At 36.9% G+C, this 23,003-nt stretch overlaps 1 protein-coding gene across 2 annotated transcripts in view; it reads left to right on the top strand.

Annotated features, from left to right (window-relative positions):
• COL11A1 (collagen type XI alpha 1 chain) overlaps nt 1-23,003 on the top strand; it is a 130,897-nt gene that overhangs the window by 48,317 nt on the left and 59,577 nt on the right. For both annotated transcript variants that reach the window (XM_039718195.1, XM_039718203.1), the window contains 20 exons: nt 2,090-2,152; nt 2,704-2,745; nt 3,091-3,153; nt 4,732-4,806; nt 6,127-6,210; nt 6,373-6,429; nt 8,808-8,861; nt 10,224-10,277; nt 10,391-10,444; nt 11,022-11,075; nt 14,357-14,410; nt 14,522-14,566; nt 15,896-15,949; nt 16,037-16,081; nt 16,514-16,567; nt 17,034-17,078; nt 18,212-18,265; nt 20,353-20,397; nt 21,990-22,043; nt 22,124-22,168. In XM_039718195.1, the coding sequence (XP_039574129.1) occupies nt 2,090-2,152; nt 2,704-2,745; nt 3,091-3,153; nt 4,732-4,806; nt 6,127-6,210; nt 6,373-6,429; nt 8,808-8,861; nt 10,224-10,277; nt 10,391-10,444; nt 11,022-11,075; nt 14,357-14,410; nt 14,522-14,566; nt 15,896-15,949; nt 16,037-16,081; nt 16,514-16,567; nt 17,034-17,078; nt 18,212-18,265; nt 20,353-20,397; nt 21,990-22,043; nt 22,124-22,168 (1,095 nt within the window). The remainder of the gene's footprint in view (nt 1-2,089; nt 2,153-2,703; nt 2,746-3,090; nt 3,154-4,731; nt 4,807-6,126; nt 6,211-6,372; nt 6,430-8,807; nt 8,862-10,223; nt 10,278-10,390; nt 10,445-11,021; nt 11,076-14,356; nt 14,411-14,521; nt 14,567-15,895; nt 15,950-16,036; nt 16,082-16,513; nt 16,568-17,033; nt 17,079-18,211; nt 18,266-20,352; nt 20,398-21,989; nt 22,044-22,123; nt 22,169-23,003) is intronic.

Genomic DNA, 23,003 nt, shown 5'->3' with positions numbered 1-23,003 from the left:
TCAATGGTGACAGGTTTATGGTCTTGCAGATGTGATTTAACAGCTCAGTATATATAAAGATAGATAGGATGACATGGTGGATCCTGTGAATCATGCTCTTCATTCTGAGTTTTATAGCTCTCTTTCCCTCTGGCTTAATCATAGGCTAAACAGCAAGGCTTTAACTTTCCTTTAGTTGTGCCAAGGTCCTTGTTTATCAGTTTATCAGCTGTGGATGCTGCAAATAAAACTAATACAGTTATGACTGGAAGTAAAAAAAAACCCATTTGGGTTTTTTAATTAGGAAGACCCTGAATATAGTAGAACAAGAGAATTTTGTTTTCACTATTTTCTCAGTCTTATCTTTATTTTCTTCTCAAAGTCAAAACTTCAGTTTACAAAGGATCCAAGAAATAACACCAAATGCTGTGAGGTTGCTTTTCTCTGCCAACCTTGAAACCCATCCTTCTGTATTTCATTTACCGCTCCTTTCTATACCCTGTTGGGGTCATTGTATTTTTTAATGATCCTTATCTGTGCAATGTGATACAAGTGTACTCTTTTCCTTCTAGCCCAGATGGGGACACTGTGACAGAATGACAGAGAAAAGGTCAGATTATCTGTGAAGCAAAGCGCCCATAAGGCACCATTTGTGCCTGCGTTAAGCAAATGACTGTGTAGACTCTATCCCCTGGTGTAAATTTCAACTTAAAATGCCTTGATACAAAGTTGAAGGAGTCAGGAATCTTGAATTAGAACACAGGCTCTGGTCTGTGCAAGCTTTATTGCAGTTGTCATCTGCTGAACTAGAGATATTTCATTTTCCTTTGGTATATGGACATATTTAGAATACCTGAAGTTCTATCTATGATAAAAAAAGGCAAGATGGAAAGTACTCAGTATATGGGAACTTTCAAAAAGGGGAAGTATTTCCAAAGATGGAGACCTTGATATCATTTTTTTACAAGTAATTTATATTAATCCAATAAAATGTGATTGCCCATATCTCTTGCTACTTGATTTTGATGAACTATCAATGGGTTTATGAACATCATTACTAGTGAGATCTGTGCCTTTATAAATCAGTGCAAAATGAACAGTCTGTGAATCCCTGTTTTTCAATTTCAAAATATTTCATATTGAAATACTGTAACATTATCCTTACCATTCTTAATAATCCCCAGGTATTTTAGAGTAAATGTTGAATCACTCTACTGAAAAAAAAGAAAAGTAAAAAAAAAAAAAAAACCAAAAAAAAAAATTTTAAATTTTAAGATGGTCGGAGCTTAATTTCTAGTAAATATGTTAGCGATCAAGAGAGATATTTCTGAAGAAAAATACATTACCTCATGGTTTTAAAAAAATCAGTTCCTTTTTCTTTGTTTGAAACTTGAGTCTGTTTCTTCCATTAGTATGTGTTATTGACATATTGTTTTAGGCACTTGTGTTACCTTAATCCTGAACCCAAAACTTCCCACAGAGCTGGTCCTCAAAGAATTTGGCAGTTGATGCTAATTCAGGTAGTGTCGAGGCATCTTCGGTTATCGGTGACATATTCTTTAGACTCCACAGTGCCACTTACCTCCTTTCTCATTGATGCCATGAAGTCACAGACCCTTCTCAGGTTGCTTTGCATGTTGTGGATGTCTCATGAATGAAATTGGGAGCTTGAAAGGTACGATCCATATTGGACCAAGGGATCTTTCTTTCTATCTTACTTTAGGCTGCTTAACTCATAAAGCCATGAAAAGTCATTGTCAATTACCAAGAATATTTCCAATCAAATAAGAAAAGTAAGAATGTTGTGACTTGCACACAGAAGTTTTAGATTCTATTTTCAAAGTTCTAATGTAAAGCATGGGATAAACACTCATGGGATGCACATCTCATTCAAAAAGTACAAATTGACAACATCCAATAATGGAAAATTGCATTTTCCATTTCTCATGCATTAAATATTTTTTATTTATATGGTTTGTACCTGTGATGTATTTTTTGTAGTACAGAGCAATTCCAGCTTTAGCTTTCAGTTACAGGTTGCTGCAATTCTTTATTGTACCGGGTCCTTAGACCTTCCACTTATGTTTTTGGGGTTGTTTTTACTGTCCAGGTGACAGGACATGGGGCTTATGGAGAAAAAGGCCAAAAGGGAGAACCAGCTGTGATTGAACCTGTAAGTACAGATGTCAGGGAGTTTTCAATAGCACTGTATAACAAATATTCACTGTTCATGCATCATTATGAAATGTTGTTCGTGATAAGATGACAGCATCCACATTGTCCATGATCTCTGAAACAGTCGCTGTAAAGTGGATGATATAAAGTGATTAGTGACAGTGGCCTGTTCCAGCTACTCCTTTGGTTACATGAGGGACTAACCACATATTCCTTAAAAAAAAGAGAACCTTGTACAGAGGGAAAAAGATGATTGCTCTGATCTTCAGACCATCTAGTATCTACATCTTGGACAGATCTACCCAGAAAACTTGCAGCTTTGGCACAGGTAACACTCTCACTACAGGTTTCAGCAAGGGCAAGGAAGTCTTCCTCACTTTTAATGCCATGCAACGGTTCAGATTCTCATGCTAGGAACTGTAGAGAGATTAGTCCTGGAAAAGTTTATCAAAACACTAAGAAATGTTAACTTTAGTAGGTCAGCTAAAAAGATTTTTTATATTTTTCTACGAAATAATGAATGTAATATTGTGTTCCATCCACTCCTAGGGTATGCTCATTGAAGGACCACCAGGACCAAGAGGACCTGCTGTAAGTAGATTAATCACAATTTCCTTTATTGCACTTGACTTATCCACTGTGCTTTTCTATTCACAAGTTAACATAATATTGATCTTATTATAGTTCCTAAATGTGTATTAGATTTAGGACTTATAGAAGGGAACAGAAAAGGGTCATCTCTAGTGACAGCAAGCTACAAGCTGATGGCACATGAAAAATCTGTTTTAAATGTCGACTATAAATCTTTGTATTAAAAAAAATATGCTGCCTTATGATTTATTTTATCCAGATATGTGTTTGTCATAACTTTTGAGAGAAAAAATAGTTTAAAAATCTACAAGTATTCAGCATAATTATGTTATTAATTTTCTATAGGGTCTTACAGGTCCCCCGGGTTTACAAGGTCCTGTTGGTCCTCCAGGTGACCCTGGTGAAAGGGTAAGTCAACAAACAGATTATCCCATGCATTCATAGGATATCTTGCACTAATTGCTGCACAAGGGTGAGTTAGAGCCTGATCTGAAATAGATCCACATAGGTTAGAAACTTCAGTGGAACTGAGGCTGATTCATTCAACTGAGCAACTCAAGTGAGAATCTGGACAACGTTGTTCTTTGCGGTAGAAATACGTGCTATAAATACAACAAGATGTTTAAGTTCTGGTTTGTTAGGATTTTTCTGGCTTGATGTGTTTAGAAATATGCTAAAGTAATAGAAATAAACATTTCATATGAATTTGAATGACTTTTTAAAAGATCAGTGTGGCCTCAGCTATAGTATGTACAAATATAGAAATGAGCTTTTCAGAATCAAAACACATGGGAATATTGAAAGTGATGGCTAATATTTAGAGGATCTTGAAAGAATTTATTGGCCATATGAAACAATATGTGGCTTGAGAAACATATCCAGTCATGAAACTAGTTAAAATTTAAGCTATTATTTTAATCTTCATGTTCTTCTAAGCCTTTTCTTACTGCCACCACCAACACGATTTTAAAACAGCCTAAACCTATTTATTTGAGGAAAATATGGTACTAAAAGGCTTTCCTGTGTTTTATGAGAGATATTTTACTAGTGAATCCAGCATGTTCATGCTGTATTTGTATATGAAAGATGTTAAGAAGTTCCTACCACTTCACTATATAATGAGAAAATATTAAAATCCCAACAACACTTTACCATGCTAATAAGTAAGCATCCACACTACTTTCATATTTATGTCCTGTAGAGAAATTAAATATTCCAGAATTTGAACTTGTAAAATGGGAATTTTAAGACCTAGTAAAGGAATAGCTACTGACAGTACTTAGTTTTTTAACTGGACGCTCACTGAATTCATCATGAGGAAATTCTTGACTAAGCACGTCATGTGCCTGTCACGGACCAGACACGACACAAATATATAATTGCAGCAATTAGGCTGGGAGGAGAATGGATTGAGAGCAGCCCTGCAGAGAAGGACTTGGGGGTGTTGGTGGACAAGAAGCTTGACATGACCCAGTAACATAAACTTGCAGCCAACCGTATCCTGGCGGCATGAAAGAAGCGTGAGCAGCAAGTCAAGTGAGGTGGTTCTGCCCCTCTGCCACTCTTGTGTGCCTCTTCTATGAAGACAGGCTGAGCTGTGGGGGATGGCTACAAGAGAGGTGCAGAGAGGCTTTTACAAGGGCCCATAGTGATAGGACAGAGGGGCAGGTTTTTAAATGGAAAGAGTAGATTTTGATTAGATATTGGGAAGAAATTTCTTATGCTGACAGTGGTGAGGCCCTGTAACAGCTTTTCCAGATGGCTGCACCATCCCTGGAAGTGTTCAAGGCAGGGTTGGATGCGGCTTTGAGCTACCCAGCCTAGTGAGAGGTGTCCCTGCCCATGGCAGAGAGGTTAAAACTACATCTTTAAGGTCTTTTCCAAGCCATTCTATGAATATAAATTTATGTAAGTGACTCAAAAGGTTTATCTTACATTACTATATTTTTTCCTCACCTTTTTTCTCTCATGTCTTTTTTATTTTAGGGTCCACCTGGTCGCCCTGGTCTTCCTGGTGCTGATGGTTTAGCAGGTCCCCCAGGTACCATGTTAATGCTACCGGTAAGTTGTGGTTACAGTGTAAGCAGCCTACAAAAAACTGGAAGCGTCTTTCAAGAAATGTATAGGTATTTTATTTTTTAAACAAATTTTGAGAGAATGATAGGATGGCATAAGCATTTGAAATTCATATATATGGTGCCTTTTTTTTCCTCAGAAAAACCATATGCTTTAGCTCCTGCATGGCTGACAAATTGGAACCTACACAAGTGAATTACAGACACTGAAAACCCTACACAAGTGAATTACAGACACTGAAAACCACCTTATATTTTTAGCAGTAACTATATTTTGCTACTATAGGTCCGAAACAACGAGTCTGCTGTTGTACAGAGGGCCTGTACTCCCAACAGGCGTGTGTGCTTTCAAGTCTCATTGACATGTAGATTTTTAAGTATTCCATGCTTCAAATCGGACTTCAGTGTCCTCTTTGAAGAGTCAGTGCATCCTTTCAATAGAAATATATGCACATAGCCAACTCTAGTCCCACTGGAGTCAAAGCAAAACACCATCTGTTTTAGCAGGTGGAGGAACAAGCCCAAAGCTGTTAAAGTATCTTGCAGCACTGGAGTACGAAAATCACTGTGTGCTTGGAATGAATTATTCCTAAATGTGTCTATGGGTGAAAAAGATCTGTGTCAATTCTGGGCGTAGGCAAACTGGACAAACTATTGTGGACAGTGCAAGATTCATGGCCCTGATGCCCAGTGTATGCCATACCTTTGGAAAGTTGTGCTTCATGCTGCAGCCTAGTATTTCTACTGCATTGCAAAGCTTCTGCCAGCAGTTTCATTAGCAATAACAGTGCAGGAGCAAAGGAATGAGCACTTACATTTTTATTCTGTAATTTATTTTGAAATTGTCAGAAATTACACAAAACTGTTTTATTTTAGATACCAAACATTTTTCACATTTGCATATGCCTTAAATTAAATTACATTTTTTAAATGTGAGTAGCTACCAATGTACAGAGGATTAATTAATTTTGGTACATATTTGTGTTAACATTTTGCAGGAAAGTAAAAGTCTATTTTGGCCTCTTTTTTAAATAAACAAGCAAACAAACAAATGGAAACCAAAATCCTATGAAATCAGGAAAATATTTGCTCATAAGGGAATAAATTTAGACTTCAGTTACTATCAGCAATGACTTCATGCTCATGTTGGATGAAGTGGCCTTCATGCAGCCATCTTTGAATTTAGTAGAATGAACTAAATACTGTGCCTTTGTGACTTTGAAGCAGTTTGCACCATTGCAGCAAGCAACAAGTGTAATTTTGATTTGAAAAATTCTAAGTCCTCTTCTTGTTTTGATACTTGCAGTTCCGCTTTGGTGGAGATGGTGAGAAGGGCCCAACAATCTCAGCTCAGGAAGCTCAAGCACAAGCTATTCTTCAGCAAGCTAGGGTGAGCACAAGGAGCCAAAACCTAATTTGTTTTATATCCTGCAGGATGTGAAGTCAAAGAGGGGGGGTACTTCCTAACACATTCTGAAACTCTGTTAGTATAGAATATGTATGCTGGCTGGCAGGTTTTTCTTGACACCTGGTGTTCTGTTTGTCTTCTCAGATCGCTATGAGAGGTCCACCTGGTCCTATGGGACTCACTGGAAGACCAGGTCCTGTGGTAAGTAGAAAAAACAGGGGCACAGGTTTAAGAACATGGTGATATAGCCCATGGATTTCATTCTGGCCCTGACTACACCTCTATGTTTGTATTTGGTTTGTATTTATTTGAAATTAATATTATATAATTAAAGCTGTAGTTTGTATTATTCAAGGTCTGCAATGCAACCTAAATACTAAATGAGGGGTTTTTTGTAGGTTTTGTGGTGTTCGGACAGAGCACACTGCTGGACTTCCAAAACTAGTGAATAGTTTTACATAAATATGCCTCTACATTCAATCATCTCTGTAATGCTATCAGTACAATTTGTTGCAGTAAATATGAAACTTTACAGAGAGATGCTAAAGCAAGAGTTTCCAGAATCACCTTTACTCAATATTTAAGCTAAATCTGAAAAGTTCTCAAAAAGCATTCCTATAAACAATTAAGAGCCACAGATTTTTAAAATAATGACACTTTTTATTTCAGTCCTGAATTTGACTCAACTGCTAACACCAAATGATCTGGAAATGGCCCTGTGGATTTTAAAATATATGTACGAAGTGTGTACACTTGTATTTTTAAGCAGATCTGTACAACAATAATTCTTTTCTACACTAATTCTTCCAAAGTAAATAGTAGCTACCAAGCAGAGAATCTGGCTCACAGACTCCTGATCACAATTAGGTACGCAATACTTCAAAAGAGTTAAATATGTTTGGTCTATATAACAAACTCATACACTATTTTCAGCAATGTATTTAGCTCAAGAGACCTGCAGGATAACATTCAGTCTGTACAGACAAAAACTCAGGAGCTGCTGTAAGCAAGGAGGACTTTGCAAAGGCTGGTATGATACTGACCTTTAGCAGAGGTATAACCTGCCTTCATACTCATGATTTTGTGCTTTAAAAGCCTTCATGAGTTCCTGTATGCAAAGTTCAACAAATTAATAATATTAATAGTTGTTTTGCTTCTAAACCACCAGGAGGCCCTAGAAATCCAACTCTTTGATCTAGAAATATTTTTTGCCTACAGCTCCAAAAGCAAGTTTCTTGATCTGTAAATTGTTTCTCTACCCAGTTTCTGTTAAGAATTAAAAAGTTGGAGCTTCTAGTCTTTATATGCATTTTATTTTGTTAAATTAATCAGTAGCCAATAAGATAATTAGTAACATGTTAGTTAATAAAAATCTTAAACATCACCATGTGAAAGCTCCAGTCTAGCATTATTTGAGTCTGGTGTTCACATGCTCAGTTAACATAGCATAAAAATGAATGTCTGCCTACAGATAGTAAATGTAATCAATTATATTAAAGAAGAGCTTAAATCAGAGAAACCCCAAGAGAGAATCATCACCTACCAAAACCAATCTTCTCTCCACTGCCAGTACCAGTTTGGGATCTGATTTCCAGTTTGCTTAGGACTTGAATTAATACCTGCAGGGTCAGTGGGGATCTTTCCACTCTAGGATGTGAGACTCAACACCAAGCCAAACCATTAGATTACTTCTTTCTTCCAATGTTAATGTAGAAGAATTATCAGTTTTCAAAGGTCTGCAACATTTGTTTCATATTAAATACATACTTTGAGTCACAACCTTCTCAATGATCAAAAATGCAACTATTCTTTTTGCACATAGTAACAAACTCCCATATCTTCTTTCCCTGAGCCTGTATTCTAAGTGTGCATGCCAGGATTTTTTGATTTATTTTGTCTGTTTTTGTGATACATCTAACTTATTTTCACTAGTTCTGCCCGTGATTTCATGTACAGTTTGAATGAATATCTGGTCTTGGCCTGTTTATGATTAAAATTTACTCTTAAAATCTATATATTCATTTCATCATAATAAGGAGATGTAGTTAAATAGATTCTCCATTTCTTTAGGGCCAGGTACACAAAAGACTTGATTAAGACATCACTGAAGTTCATTACAAGATTAGACAGGGTATTTTTCATTGACTACAGTGATCTTTGGATTGAACTTTGAGATTGGTTTTTTTCTGTACAACACAGAAATAAAGGTAAAAAGAGGTGGCTTTCAGCTCTGTTTTATTCCCTACGATGGATGCACTGCTGATTGCCCTACTTATGTTCTTAGTGTGCTCATACTTAGCTCTCAAATACTAATATAGAACAAAAGGTTACATTTTGCATTCAAATCCATGGGAATTTTCTCTGGTAAGTTTATCTAAACTCTCTGCCCAGTGTTTAGACAATAATAAATCAAAGTAGATAAATCTGTAGATACAAATGGTGAATTCACACCTCCTGATGAATAGCGGATTATTTGTTATTTCTCCCTGTAATTCATGTATGGAAAGAGAAAGTAACTTATTAATTTAAAGAGGCTTTTGTATACTTAAACAATTTATGTTGGGGTTTTTTTAATCAAGGGTGGACCTGGAGCAGCAGGTGCTAAAGGTGAATGTGGTGAACCAGGACCTCAGGTACAGTAATATTCCCTGTTATGTCTGAGCATGTTTTATCTTTAAGAAAATGTATTCATATCTATTAGAAGAAATTAATCAATTATTTGCTTCCTGCATGCAGTTGAAGAAAAATATCCTTTGTGATACTATTTTATAATTTCAATAGCTTGATCAATATTAAAATTTTAGTTAAAATCAATAGCTTAATTTTTCATTCTGAAATATGAAAGTAACAATCTTTGTATAACAAAGAGCAGTTATCACATGTAGAGTGTAATCAGTTGAAAACCTATTTTAATATTGTCACTTCAGGCTCTTTTCCCTGTTCAGTAATGATATGTTAGTGTGCAACTGGTTGACCTTGGGCTCTGAACTTATCAGATCTCATAAGGTGAGGGAGGTTGAATTTGGTTGGTAATTAAACAGGATATTTTCACTATAGGTGTGACATAGCTAGAATAAATCTTTAAGAATCAATGCACGTTTTACTTCTCAGCCTAATATTATATAAACCTCTCCACAGTAATGTCAAAGAGCACTGAAGCACATGGAATTCTTTCAGTTTAAACTGAAAATCAATAAGGAGATTGTGAAAGAAATCATGAAATAAGTATCCCAAACGATTTTTCCAGATCTCAAGTAGTATCATGGATTTGATGCATTACTAAGTGCCTGTCTTAAAACTGCACTTGGAGTAGACTCATAAATTTTAAAAAATTTGTTTTAATGTTTTTTTTCTTTTCCTACACAATATTTGTGAATGGCTTGTCCTTACCATTGCTTTTTTTCACGTGAAAATGCATTTGGATGGGGGGTGAGAAAATTTCTACAGTTAACACCCACACAGTTGTCAGTGAAAGTTACATATGTTTGGAAAGTGAAATGTTATTTCGGTCTGGGGTAATTTGGTCCCTCTCTAGTTAAACCCATGCTGCGTAAAGCTAAGACAGCATGTGAGCTCTTTACTAGCACAACTCATGTTTGTGTAGATATCTAAAATAAACACTCTTTAGTTTTCACTAAATAATTATAAAGAAATTATAATTCTAATAAAATCATTTTGGCATGAGTGGAAGAAGGTTTTTCAAACTACAGGACTGAGATCTCTAAAGCTATGAAAAGAATGTAAGAAACTTACATGATAACTTATGCCATGTATAGTGCCATCTCATGAAAATTGTTAAAATTCATATAGCTAAGGCCAGTTTGGATGCCTATGTACTTTTAAAACTAATGGGAATCTGGGAACCAGAATCCACCTCCTAGGGAAAAAAATGCAGCTTTGTGTAGAAGAAATCTTACTTTATTCTTGAGGTGAAGTTTTTTCTAGCTTTTTGCTGACATTAATGGAATTCTAAATATTACCCTCTTTAAACCCAGGGTCCTCGTGGTGTCCAAGGTGCCCCCGGTCCAAGTGGAAAAGCTGGCAAAAGGGTAGGTTGCATATAGATCAGTTCTGCTCTGGGTAAATACTTTTTGTTTAAACGTATTTAAATATTAATTTATTCCATTCCATTTTCAAATGTTTGCCCCTTTGGGTTTTTCAGGGACGTCCTGGAGCTGATGGTGCCAGAGGAATGCCAGGAGAACCTGGTGCAAAGGTAAAGAATAGTGAGACCTGAGGCTTTAGTTCAGTGTTGGAACGGGCTAGACAGATTTTATGTGGGTACCACAGTTTCATCCAGGCCAACCCAAAGTTCTCCTCTCAAGTGAAAATAGTGAGGTTTCAGATAGCTGGGTCAGATGCAAGAGCTGAGAATGAATCATCCATTTAAAATATGGTAATTAATGGTAATTCCTAGTAGTCTGACTTTGAAGAAATTTGATTCTTGGGGCATGATTTCTCTCTGAGTTAGCTTCTAGTTACAGAGAATCAGTAATAGTAAAGTCAGTTTTTCAATTGCAAAGTGCAGCTAGGATCAAGAGTATCCTTTCAATGTGAAAATTCTTTTTATAAATAGCATAACTACAGCACAGTGAAAAAGCTGTGGCACCTTCTCTTGCTACAATTTGTAGAAGCAAATTTTGTGAGTTTGATCTATATACTCAGCCCATGTGTTTCATTCAGTAACAAAAGTGTACATACAACCCAAGGGTAGAAACTAACTTTTAGGGGGAAGGCACTATTTATTCAGACAATCTAACAAGCATTTACTAAAGCTGTGATTTCTTTCCAAGGGTGACAGAGGATTTGATGGTCTTCCTGGCCTCCCTGGTGACAAAGGTAACCGGGTAAGAAGAAAAATATGTACATTTATACAACACCAAACTAATAGAGTCCCACAAATAATTAATTTTTCATTAAGAACAGCACTAAGGACTGAGGGAAATGTTAAAACAGAATGTCAGCTTTTCAGGCAATGTATTTCTCATTAAACTTTTGAGTAATATCAATCAATAGACAAAAATATGTAAATTTATAGTTTAAATATATTTGCAGAATTTAGATCACATCTTCAGCTAGGTTTTTCTCTAATGTTTCTTGGTTCAGGAATTTGTCTGTTGGACTTCAAGTCATTGCTCTAAAGAGTAATAGGGAAAGGAAATTAGCATGAAGTTTCTGTACCTGGACCATGCCAAATTTTAAGTTGCTTAGAAGCTTGCTCGAAAGAATGGATATCACTATTTCAATTACAAACAGAATTGTTTAGTGGGACTTGTTCCAACAATTGCAGCTTAAGAAAGGTCACAGTCAAGTCAGATAAATTAGGAAGATTTTTAGCAATATTTAAAACAACTACAGTACTTGTTGCTTTTGGAACAAGTCTGTGGAACAAGTCCATGTAATGAGACTTCATCTCTCCCTACAAAGTCCAGAAATAATCACAGCTAGGGACTTCTGCTTCAGATTATACCCCTTATGTAGGTGCTAGCACACCCTGCTGAGTGTCCCTCCTTTACTGCTGTTCTGGTAAGTGCAGTGCACCATGAAAGAAATAGTGAATGGAAATGTCAGCAAAGACATTTCCTCATGTGCTAAAGCTCAGTGACCAAGGAATTATTACCTCACCCTTCAGTGGATAAACACAGTTGTACTCCTAGCTTGGTGATGTTGGCTACCAGACCCTAATGTAGTTCTTTATAATAGCATGTAAGGTTACCCTTTTTGAGTTCTGTTTGCAATGGATAAAGAATGTCTGCTGTCATGAAGAATTTTTTTACTCCTCTTTCATCATCCCTGTTTAGATAAAGAGTGCATCCCATAATCGAAGCCCAGCATGCTCAGCAGGCCAACAGCAGAGGGGGCTCGGCATTAAGCACTTGCCACCTGTACTTGGAGGGCTGAACAGAAATTTGGCCTGTCAGGCACTGTGTATCTGCTTTCCAGCTACCTTCCAAGTCATAAAGAAATGTGTATTTTTTTCAAATATTCAATTTTTTCCATATTTCCATCCCAAAATTAAAAATTTAACACACCTCCCCTCCTTACCCCAAAAAATAGAAAAATAAGTTTGGGGTTAAATTTTCAAAATAGTAAAGAAAATAATGACTTACTTTCATATTCTTTCATCCCACTATTTAAAAATCACCACATTCTTATGTTTCTATAGAAATCCTCTGTAAAAGTATATACTGTTGTACTTGTGAAAGCAGCTCAGTTCAAAGCCAGATAAGATAGTTATAGGTGTCCAAGTCCTAAGTAGTGCCAACATATAATGCTCAGCTCTCATGTAATGTTCAGCTCTCTTTGGCTTACAATAATAAACACAGCAAGAAAAGTAAAATACTTCTGTTGAAGTTACATTTCAGATGTAAAAGAATCAACACTGTAAAACAACTTTAGAGTAGAAGTTTAGGATTGATTTTAGAATTAGTCATATTGGACATATGAGTTGCAAACTGAATGTCTTGCCTAGGTTATGTCTCTGTCAAGCACAAGTTTTCAGACAGGAGTTATTGAATGAGATTCTTGGACTTCTAGTGTAGAGCAGATTACATCACATGAAGTTGTATTTCTTTTAACCTCATTATCTGTGACTTCAAACTTTTCTTATTTAGATTTACTGGAAGCACAACTCTTCTTCAGTATAAAAGCAAGACACATTATACTTTTAAAATAGGCCCAAGGAAAAAGAAATTAAAACTTTAAGAGAACACTTGAAGGAAAGAAAAAGAGCTGAAAAACTGAATGCTGATAATGATAGGAAGTTTTGTTCTTATTGAATGACAATACCAGGACACTGAATGCTCACTCTTAATCTATATCTAAGTACCACATGACTGCAAGAAGGGAAAGGTAGCCCTTACGGTGATGAACTATTTCAGTATTTGAAAGCCTAAGTTAGTCTTCACCTGGATATTAATTGGAAGCCAGAGGAAAGACCATTCATCTCGTGTATCATCTCTCAGAAGTGTCATCTAACATGTAGAAAAACACATTCTCTACCTGCAGATAGCATAGAGTGGTTGCAGAACCGAGGAAAATACATGAATTGATGTATGAATTCATCTTGAAGGTGTTAGAGAGCTGTTCATAAAACTTCACTTTCTCTTGCATGCTGGGGGAGGACAGAAAGGCAGCAGAATAAAGTCCTAATATCCCTAGTATTGGGGGATGTGCTCTGGGTATATGAGGGTTACCTAAAATTCCCTAGGAAAGTTTGGAAGTGTAAAGAACAGAGCCACTGAACAGTGACTCCATATATCCCTACCAGAATCCCCAGCAGTGGTCAGGCTCCTTGGAGACACTGATAAAATTAAGGCAAACAGCATGAATAGTTGGGTGTTGTCCAATGCCAGAAGGAAGTCACAGTCTCAAAGCCTGCTGCCCAGAAGGAGGTCAGTCAGTGGTGTTTGAGCTCTGTAGCACACTAGTTCTCTTTAGGAACTGAGAAAGAAAAATAAATCCTAAAAGTATGGTCCAGAATCTACTGAGGTTCTGCATATATAGACTTGAAAAGCCCCAGCCTCTGAGGGGAAGTGTGGAAGTCTGGCTGCCTTCCAAAGCCTCAGACAAACCAGTCCCAAGGCTCTCAGTAGCTGGTGCCAGGGTGTGTGGTTCTGAAAGGTGGTTAAAATCTCTCTATATTCCTGGGCCCTGCAGCTGGTTTCTTAACTTCTGTCCCACGTACATCTTATTTTACTGCACTAATACATTGTGTAAGGGATAGGGAAAGTGGTGATGAGACAAAGGAAAATGTGAGAAACACTACCTTTTGTAGATGGAACTTGTGTATGTTCTGGGGCCAAAAATCACAGAATCAGAGAATCACAGAGTATTCTAAATTGGAAGGGACCCACAAGCATCACCAAGTCCAACTCTTGTTACAGCGTGAAATTGTACAAACGCAAATTATTAATTGTTTCAAAAATTCTCATCTGTTCTTATACTAAGGTAATGAAAGATTTTACTGAGTACCATGACTTACAGATTTGTATCAGTGTGTCAAGACATGTTTTGACACATCAAACTTCAGCTAACATACTTGTTTTCATTTACCTTCCCATCCATTATTGTTTCCAGCAGCAGAAAGTTTCCAGCAGTTATTTTAATGTCTTTCCTTATCCTACAGGGAGACCGTGGCCCACAGGGACCTCCTGGCTTACCTGGTGAAGATGGATCAAGAGTAAGTTGCTGTTCACACAGGAAAATCTAGAGTGAATCCTCATATAATGAAAATAAGGTCATGGGTTTGTTTTTTTTCCTCTAAAACTTGTTTCCTTTTGCACAAAAACAGGGAGAAGATGGGGAAATTGGACCAAGAGGTCTCCCAGGTGAAGCTGTAAGCAATTCTTTCTTATTCTTCTGCTTCTGTTACAAACGAAAGTCACATTCAGATATTTTTCCAATCTATTGAACTATTTTGAATTGCAGATATAAAAATTATTTCATGTGTTTGCATATAGAGAATACTGTTTCTGGCTGAAAAGCAAACAAATTGAATGTTTTCTTTAGGGTTGAAACACCACTTACAGGATTAGAATTAAGTCAAGAATATATCCAGCTAAGTATATACAACTTCCAGAATCACAAATGCTATTTCTTATTCAGTTATGTAAAATCAGTAACTGTCATCCTTGATACATCAGAACACAGCCAAGCCCCTGTTGCTTCTAAAGTATTACCTAAATTTCTACTTATTAGAAAGGAAAGCCTGGGTTCTCCTCTTATTTCACACTACTGTGTTTCATTGTGTATTTTACACTTGTTTCACATACAGAATTTCCACTCCTGTCAGTTGGAATTCTGCAGGTGCTGTCACTGCAGAAGAGAGTTCTGCATTGCAGACAAGAAATCAAGCCTCAAAAGGGGAATTTTACCCTACTGCTGCCTACTCACAAAGTACAAACACTTTGCTACAGTCAGTGTCAGTGATTTGTGACTGTGTCATACATGAGGAGACTGGAGACTCAGTTCTGCCTATTTTAGCAGCAGAACATGAATGATGGCACAATAATGAAATCTAGCACTCATTGGCATAATATAGAATGTAAAGATAATGTCATAGACCAAAATCTTGTTCACCCTATTGATGAGAATAGCCATTGATCTTTTGTGAAAGCTTTTAGGGATAAGAGCAAAAAATCTAATTTTTGTTTCTACAATGTCATGTATTTATTGTAATAAAATTACTAGCAATTTTTAATTACTTATCCTTACTACAGATAAAAACATCACTTTGTACTTAGAATAGTAGTATAGAGTATGACACACCATCATGTTTTCAAAAAAAGGAATACAAATATGTATGTTACTGTTCAGGTCAGACCTTCAGGCAAGACACAACTAAAATTTTGGTGGAAGATGCTGTGCCAATGTTCTGCACCAGGAAATATAAATATCAATCTCCCACCTTTCTCTGAATTGACTATACAGAAGTTAAATCAAAGGTTGCCCTTCCATTGATATCCTGTTCAGAAATACAATGCCCTTGAGGAAAATGTGTTATCAGTGAATTTTACCCGTTCTTCTTTTCTTTCTTCCTAAACACCCATGCTGCCTTCCCTTTGTCCTTCCTACTCCTTATTCCATTCCTCAGCCAGTCCTGTTCACAGGCATTTCTGTTTAGAAAAAATCATGCAGCTGTCAATAAGAGTTTCTTCTCTTGCAGGGTCCACGGGGATTACTGGGCCCCAGAGGAACACCTGGGCCCCCTGGACAACCTGTACGTATGAGCTGTCGAGTATTTCCAGTTCACAGAAGGAAAAAAGGAAGTCCACTAAAATTGCTCTTGTTATATTGTCTGTTGTAGGGCATTGCAGGTATTGATGGACCTTCAGGCCCAAAGGGAAACATGGTGAGTAAGTAAACTGGGAATTAGAAAGATTCTAAGGATGCTTTCCGCATTCTCTCATCCCTGCAACTATGCCATCCCTTCCATTTAATTAAACTTTTATGTCAACTATTTGGATTCATTATGATTTTATATGGAAAAGGCAAGGCTTCTGTTACTTAGTTTTCAGCCAAAAGCCCTGACCATGCTTTCTCTCAGACTCCTTTAGCACCATGGACTCCAGTGCTCAGGTCCTATGTGTGGGCTGTTATTCTCTGTTAAAGAAAAGGTCATGATATTCATTAGCATGAAAAAATTTCATACTGGAGAGAAAGTTGCTGGTACACTTTAAAGAGGGAGGAACAAAGATGAGTTTGTACTCCTTTTAGTCCTGACAATGAAGATCTGTAGTGCAGAAATGCAAACCTAATGCCCTACTATTTTTTTGCATGGTAGGGTCCTCAAGGGGAACCAGGACCTCCTGGTCAGCAAGGAATTCCAGGCCCACAAGTAAGTGTAAAAGAACTCTCAAGAAATACGAGGTAATGTGCAGCAAATGTTTAATAAATGGAAATTACTAAAAGGTTCGCTTTTCATGTGCAAAACCGATAAAGCTTCAAGGATTTTATAAATAATGCTGCAAATGTGGCGAGGGGAGTGGAAGCAGAGTTTTCAAGTAAGTTTTCAGAGGGATTTTTCATTCAGGAGAAAAATGACTCATTCAGTGTTCCTGGAATGCAGCAGGAATGGCCACACCTGGAGGAGGGTTCTGAATAGGATCTTGTTACAGACCTACTGCCAGAATAGTGGCTTGTGCAAAAGGCTCGCACAAAACTCCTGACCTAACTTGTAAGGGGGAAAAAAAAGCCACTTATATTTGCCCGTGTGTTGAAACAGATTAATGAGGGAACCTTTAGTAGAGTGAATGTATGTACATTGTTCTCCCTGGTTTCTCACACTGGCTTCTTTCTAACAGGGGCTTCCTGGTCCTCAAGGTCCTATTGGGCCTCCTGGTGAAAAAGTAAGTTAGAGCATTATTTTGTTACTTCACAGTCAGCTCGGGGTCACAACCTTCTTTATCAGCTTTGCTATCTTTTATGGAATAGTAAGCTTAATTTAAATATTATATTTTCCTGAAATCATCAATAAATGAATAACAAATGAATACCCAATGGCTTTCCTCTCATATACCCTTTTTCACAAGGATAACTTCCTCCCTTTATTTTGGATTAATTTTGTATAATTATCTTCAGAATCTCATCTACAATATTAAACAATTTATACTTGAATGTTACTTAATATCACAACAAGCTGTAAAAATTATTTTTCTTAATCTCTTTTTATAACAAAGTTTTAGCTATTCGAGTCTAATTCTGGTCTTTTTTCAATGATTATATTATGACATAACTTTGCAGTGTAATTGGCATACTGTTGTGTCCTTTGGTGGCTTTTTCCTCATCTGTTTGCAGATGTTCTTTTGGCTTGAAACCTGTCTTCTATTCATTTAAAACATGTCACTACTGAATTTCATGCTAATTGTATTATTTTCCCCTTTTTGCTGAATTCCTGGTCAATTCATTGTTTTATTTTTTTCCTCTTCACTGTTTACTCTACTCTTCTGGAGAAATTAATACTTTTTACTGTCTGTTTGCTTAAGTATTATTCTAGCGAAATGGACAAGTCCCATGATATCTGCATTTCCTAGGCTTTCACAAAGGCATACCAGGCCTTTCAGCTATGAGCACTGGAGTTTTGTACCCTGCACTCTTTGCCTCTTCAACTTGTTGATAACTTTCATTGCTGAACCCTTTCATTCCTGGAATTCTAAATAGTACTTAATTTTGTACACCAGAGAACTCTTCCCCACCTTGTGTTATGCATGTGCATGTTCATAGGGTAATTCCTGAATCCTGTTCTCAGGCAAGCATCTCATTGAAAATTATGGATTATTTTTGTAGTCTAAAGATAGTAAGAACTGGCCTTACATATGGTATGAAAGTGTCATTCTGGCTTTAGTTTTATTTTTGTCATATCCCTGATATCCATATCAAGGGACTTAGGTATGACTGTATTTTATGTCCTTAGCTCTTAGGGTCACATGTGTTGGGCCTGTTTGCTATTGTTTTTAAGATGTGTGTCTGTTACTGCATTTAGGGACCACAAGGCAAGCCTGGCCTTCCTGGCCTTCCTGGTTCTGATGGGCCTCCTGTAAGTAAAGAAATATTTAATCCTTTGAATGTTTAACTACTTTTACTAAGTGACAAATACTTCTGGGTACCTGAGTTACAGAAACAAATGGAGGGGGAAAGTAATGGTAGTTCTAGTTGGCAACAGCATTATAAAATCCATCTAAAATCCATATATCATTTGAGCTGTTAAAACGAAGAGAATTACATTTTTGAAGCAGATGCTTAAAACATCTGTGGGCTTTTAAAATGTGGTCCCAGGTGTTGAAATGCCTCTGCAACATCTTCAGGGATGCGTAAATAACCAACTGACACACAAAGGGCCAAATACTGTTCCACTGTATCCTTCCATGTCAGTCCAGCAGAGCAAATCACCTGTAAAAATGTTCACCATTTGTTCTCTGAGGAAACATAGAGCAGACTACATCTTTCTCAGCTTCCTGGCTTAAGGTGCATATTATGTGTTTAAGGTGCTTCTTGCATTGTCTAGACTGGGACATACCTAAGCCAAACTTGGTGATTGCCAAAAAATTCAGCTTCACTGTAAAGTTGTAATCACTTACATGTAATCACTTGAGCAGCATAACGTAGGCATTCAGCTGAAATGAAATCATTGGCCATAATGGCATGCCCATACACTTCTTTTCTTGCTGCAAAAAAAAAACTTTTTTATACTATGAAGGGCCTTTAGACAATGTTATTTCTGAGACCTTGACTATCCTCCCCATGCAATTGTCCCTTACAATTTTTCTTTTAGGTGAAATCTGCAATTCTTAAGCCTGACTTTTTGCAAGGTTTAACAAGGTCACTGCAAATATATTGCAAATACAGAACTTTCCCAGGGCTCTCACAGTCTAGTGTTTTACCTGCCAAAGTACCAATTTAGTGGAGAATGTTAAGTGTGCAATGATTGTCCAGCTGAGTGTCTGTATCTTGAATCATTGTCTAAACATTTGAATGTTTCCCCTTATCCTTTCCTGTATACTGGAACCAATGTCAATTTCCAAACACAAGCATTATTTGTCATCTGCATCTTGTTAAACCTTCAAAACAGGGGGGAAATGCTGTAAAAGATAATCAGGTGTCAGCACAGGTCTGTACCTGACACAGACCCCTGCTGTGGTGGGCTGATCCCAGTCAGCAGCCAAATACCCACCCACTCACTGGCCCTCTCCTCCCACAGCAGGGGAGGGCACAGAATCGCAAAGGCAAAAGCAAGAAAACTGGGCTGAGGTAACAGCAGCTTAATAAGTGGAACAAAGCTATGCACACAAGCAAAGTAAAAGAAAGGATTGATTCACTACTGCCAATCTGCAGGCAGATGGCCAGCCACTTGCTGGGAAGTTGGTTATGAATGTCCTCCTTCCTCCTCCTTTCCCTGAGCTTTTATTACTGAGTATGACATCATATGGTATGGAATATTTCCCTGCTCAATTTGGAACAGTGTCCCAGCTGTGTCCCCTCACAGCTCCATGCACTCCCACAGCCCAGTCACAATTATCTGTTAATCTTCAGTTTCATTAAATTGCCTTTAAATGTTGCAATTTAAGTGCAAATTTTTTAAGAAAGGAAAACAGTGCATTGGCTAATGTTTTGAGTCCTGTAGTATTAATGTCAGTGATATAAAGCAGAGTCTAAAATGTAAATTTATTTTATTTAAAAAACAAGTCACAGTTTAGAGCAAAGACATAGAATGTTGAAACTAAATCAGTCTTTCTTTTAATAAATTCTATAGTTTAAAAAATATTTTTAGGAATGCCTTCATGCTACAAAATAAATGACCCATTTTTCAAAATCAAAGGAGAGAGTCTTTTACATTAAAAGCCTCTCACTGCTGAAATAAAATATTAATTAAACAGAAGGACTGGTCAGCATATTTCTGAAAATATAGACATGAATGTAACTGTTGTCCAGTTTTTCTTTTGTCATGTAAATTATATTGGTATTGAAAATAAAATCTTTTCTCAAAATTTTGTGTGTCTATTCTCATACAAAAGAAATATGATTAATGTCCTGAAATTCAAATGTTTAAATAACTGTGTTTTTATAATAAAATGTCATCCTTAAAAATTATTGCTTTTCAAAACAGATACATTTCTCTTAAAACAGGGTCACCCTGGCAAAGAGGGTCAGTCTGGAGATAAAGGTGCATTGGTGAGTTTTAAAACTTTTCCATTTATTTACATAGATTTTAAGAAAACTTTTGGTAGTTTTTCATCTTTATGACGCATTTGTCACATTTGTTGTTTCCAAGAACTATTTAAGAAGACAATAGGCAACCCAAGACACATTCAAAGCATCTTTTCACAGACAAACAGATATATAAAAATATTATAGATTGTAAATGATATAAAGATTATTCTTTTAAAGTAAACCTCATCTTGGAGTTAGCAGAGTGGCAACGAAAAGTTGCACATATTTTATACAAACAACTTGCAGATATTTTGAGTTTTCAGTTCTGTTTTATGGAGTACTCACAAAGGTTCTTCAGAACTTGCATTTTTGAAGGTGTAAAACTACATGCAGAGACCATGCATTTTTTAGGTCGTCTTCAATTCAGTGTCTATGTAAAGTATTTTTTCAATCTTATGAAGTCCTGAAAGGGTCTTGGAGCTCCATCAAGTGTTCTGCTTACTCAGTATTGACCCTTATTTATCCAGAATAACATCCTTCATAGCACCTGAATTCAGCTTCAGTTTTCAGGAGCAATACTAAAAGGTTGTATCCTCCTGGATGACAGGATGAGTAATTAATTGCACATTTCAGAAAGTACAGCGCCACTGACATCAATATATGTCAAAAGTGTTGTTAATGTAAAGACATGTAAATTTTATCCTGATTTCTTAGGAAAATAAAGCTTACACGCAGCATTTATGTTTTGCATGTCCAGGCATGTTGCCATCTGCCAGTTCTTATGTCTTTTGAATTTACTGATCCATTTCAGCCAAACTTGATAGAAAGTTCAGTTTCTCAGAGACGTTAACAGTCCAAAGGTTTTTTGAAAAGACACATTGGAGAGAGGAAAAGAATCCTATCAATGTCCCCATTAGTAACAGATTTTGTTATCTGTCCTTCTCTGACACGGGAGACTCAGCAGAGCAGCTCAGAGGTATCATGTTTCCAGGCTTCCTGGCTTCCACCATTCACAGAACTCAGTTTCTCTAGGCCCTGCCATCAGATTGTATAGATCCAAGTTGAACATCATTAAAATACTCAGCAAAATGTAATTAAAGGAATCCAGGAACCAGTCAGTATTGGTAGCACCATGAGCCTTTTAGCTTCCAGGCTTGGAATGTCATTTTTGTTCTTTTTTTTTTTTTTTTAAGACAATGATTTTTTGTTATTCCTATTATTTGTGTCTCTATTTTTGACTTGTGTCATCATCATAATTAGCCTATAAATTTTCTCCAATAAAGCACCACTGGTTTCTAAATGGCTTTTTTTTCCCCTGATTATTTGTTTCTTTTTACAATTACCATTGTTTCAGATAATTTATATTATGGATAGGTGCTTCCGAAATATACAAGTTAAATCCAAGTTCACAATTAGTTCACAATTCTATTAATAGTTTATAGTGACATTGAATGGTGCTTTTTAATGCCTTAACTTTTCTTAGTGGCAGGCAGCCCAGTGTTAGTTTGCTGTCTCATACATTATACTGAAAGAATTAGGATTAGATTCTGAAGAGAAGTGCTTGCTAACCAAAAACTGTACAAACAAATGTTCTTTGCTTCAATGTATTTTAGGGGCCTCCAGGTCCTCAGGGTCCAATTGGATATCCAGGTCCTCGTGGTGTAAAGGTAAGATATAATTATTGGCTTCTTCCTCTCACACCTTTTGAATATATGCATGGGGGTAATTATTTATATTCTTCCTTTAGGGTGCTGATGGTGTACGTGGACTCAAGGGATCCAAAGGTGAAAAGGTAAATCTGACTGCAGTTAATTCTTTTCCCTTTTTACACTGCAGCCTCTTCTGCCTCCTTCACTGCAGTGTGCTTTATCTCACAGCAGTGAGTTTATTTTTGTCTTTCCCTAAAGGCATACCAAGCCCAGTGCCTAAATCAGTGACCTTCATGGTTATTTACACTGGTACAAAGTGAATATAAAAACTTCAGTTGTTAGAATGGTTTTGAATCCTCTTTGCACCAGTTTAGGTAACTTGTCTCTAAAGTGGCCTTGAGTAGAGAATTAGACATCCCTCCCTTATTAGTAGATACTGTAGTGGATATTGAGGCTTGTGCATCAGAGAGATTTGTGGTGACAATAATGTTTTTATCTGTTTTGAAAGAGCCATAAAATAGATCTGTATTTTTAAAGTACATTGGGCAGTGGCTTTCTAGGCTCAAGGTATTTTGTCCCAGATCTTTGGCTTTGTCAAAGTGATGGACAGCCCCAGTCAGATTGATGTATATGAATGTGAAGAAAGCTCTTATTTCCCCTGATACCATTAATTCTGTGTGTAGAGCTTTTCCTAGAGCAGTCACCAACCACTGCGGTCTGGGCTGACTCCTGATGGTCTGTGGTGGCTGAAGCTGCAGCCAGTGTTGGTTTGAAGTCACACTTCCTTCAGCACTCAAAATAAGAGACACACAACAGACTCCATCAGTCATGCCTCCTCCTGAGCACACAGACAAATCCACTCTTGTGGCTCTGCTGGCTAATATGTATCTGTATGTCTATATATAGATAAATATATGGTCTACAGATATTTATAGATATTTCTAAAACAGAAGACTCCATCTTGCCAAAAAGCCTGGA

The sequence above is a fragment of the Passer montanus genome, unplaced genomic scaffold, assembly GCF_014805655.1.
Source record: "Passer montanus isolate IOZ18808 unplaced genomic scaffold, ASM1480565v1 scaffold103, whole genome shotgun sequence".
In the NCBI taxonomy this organism is placed as follows: domain Eukaryota; kingdom Metazoa; phylum Chordata; class Aves; order Passeriformes; family Passeridae; genus Passer; species Passer montanus.
The sequence above is the reverse complement of the archived record's forward strand: the minus strand, read 5'-3'. Positions and strand labels throughout refer to the sequence as shown.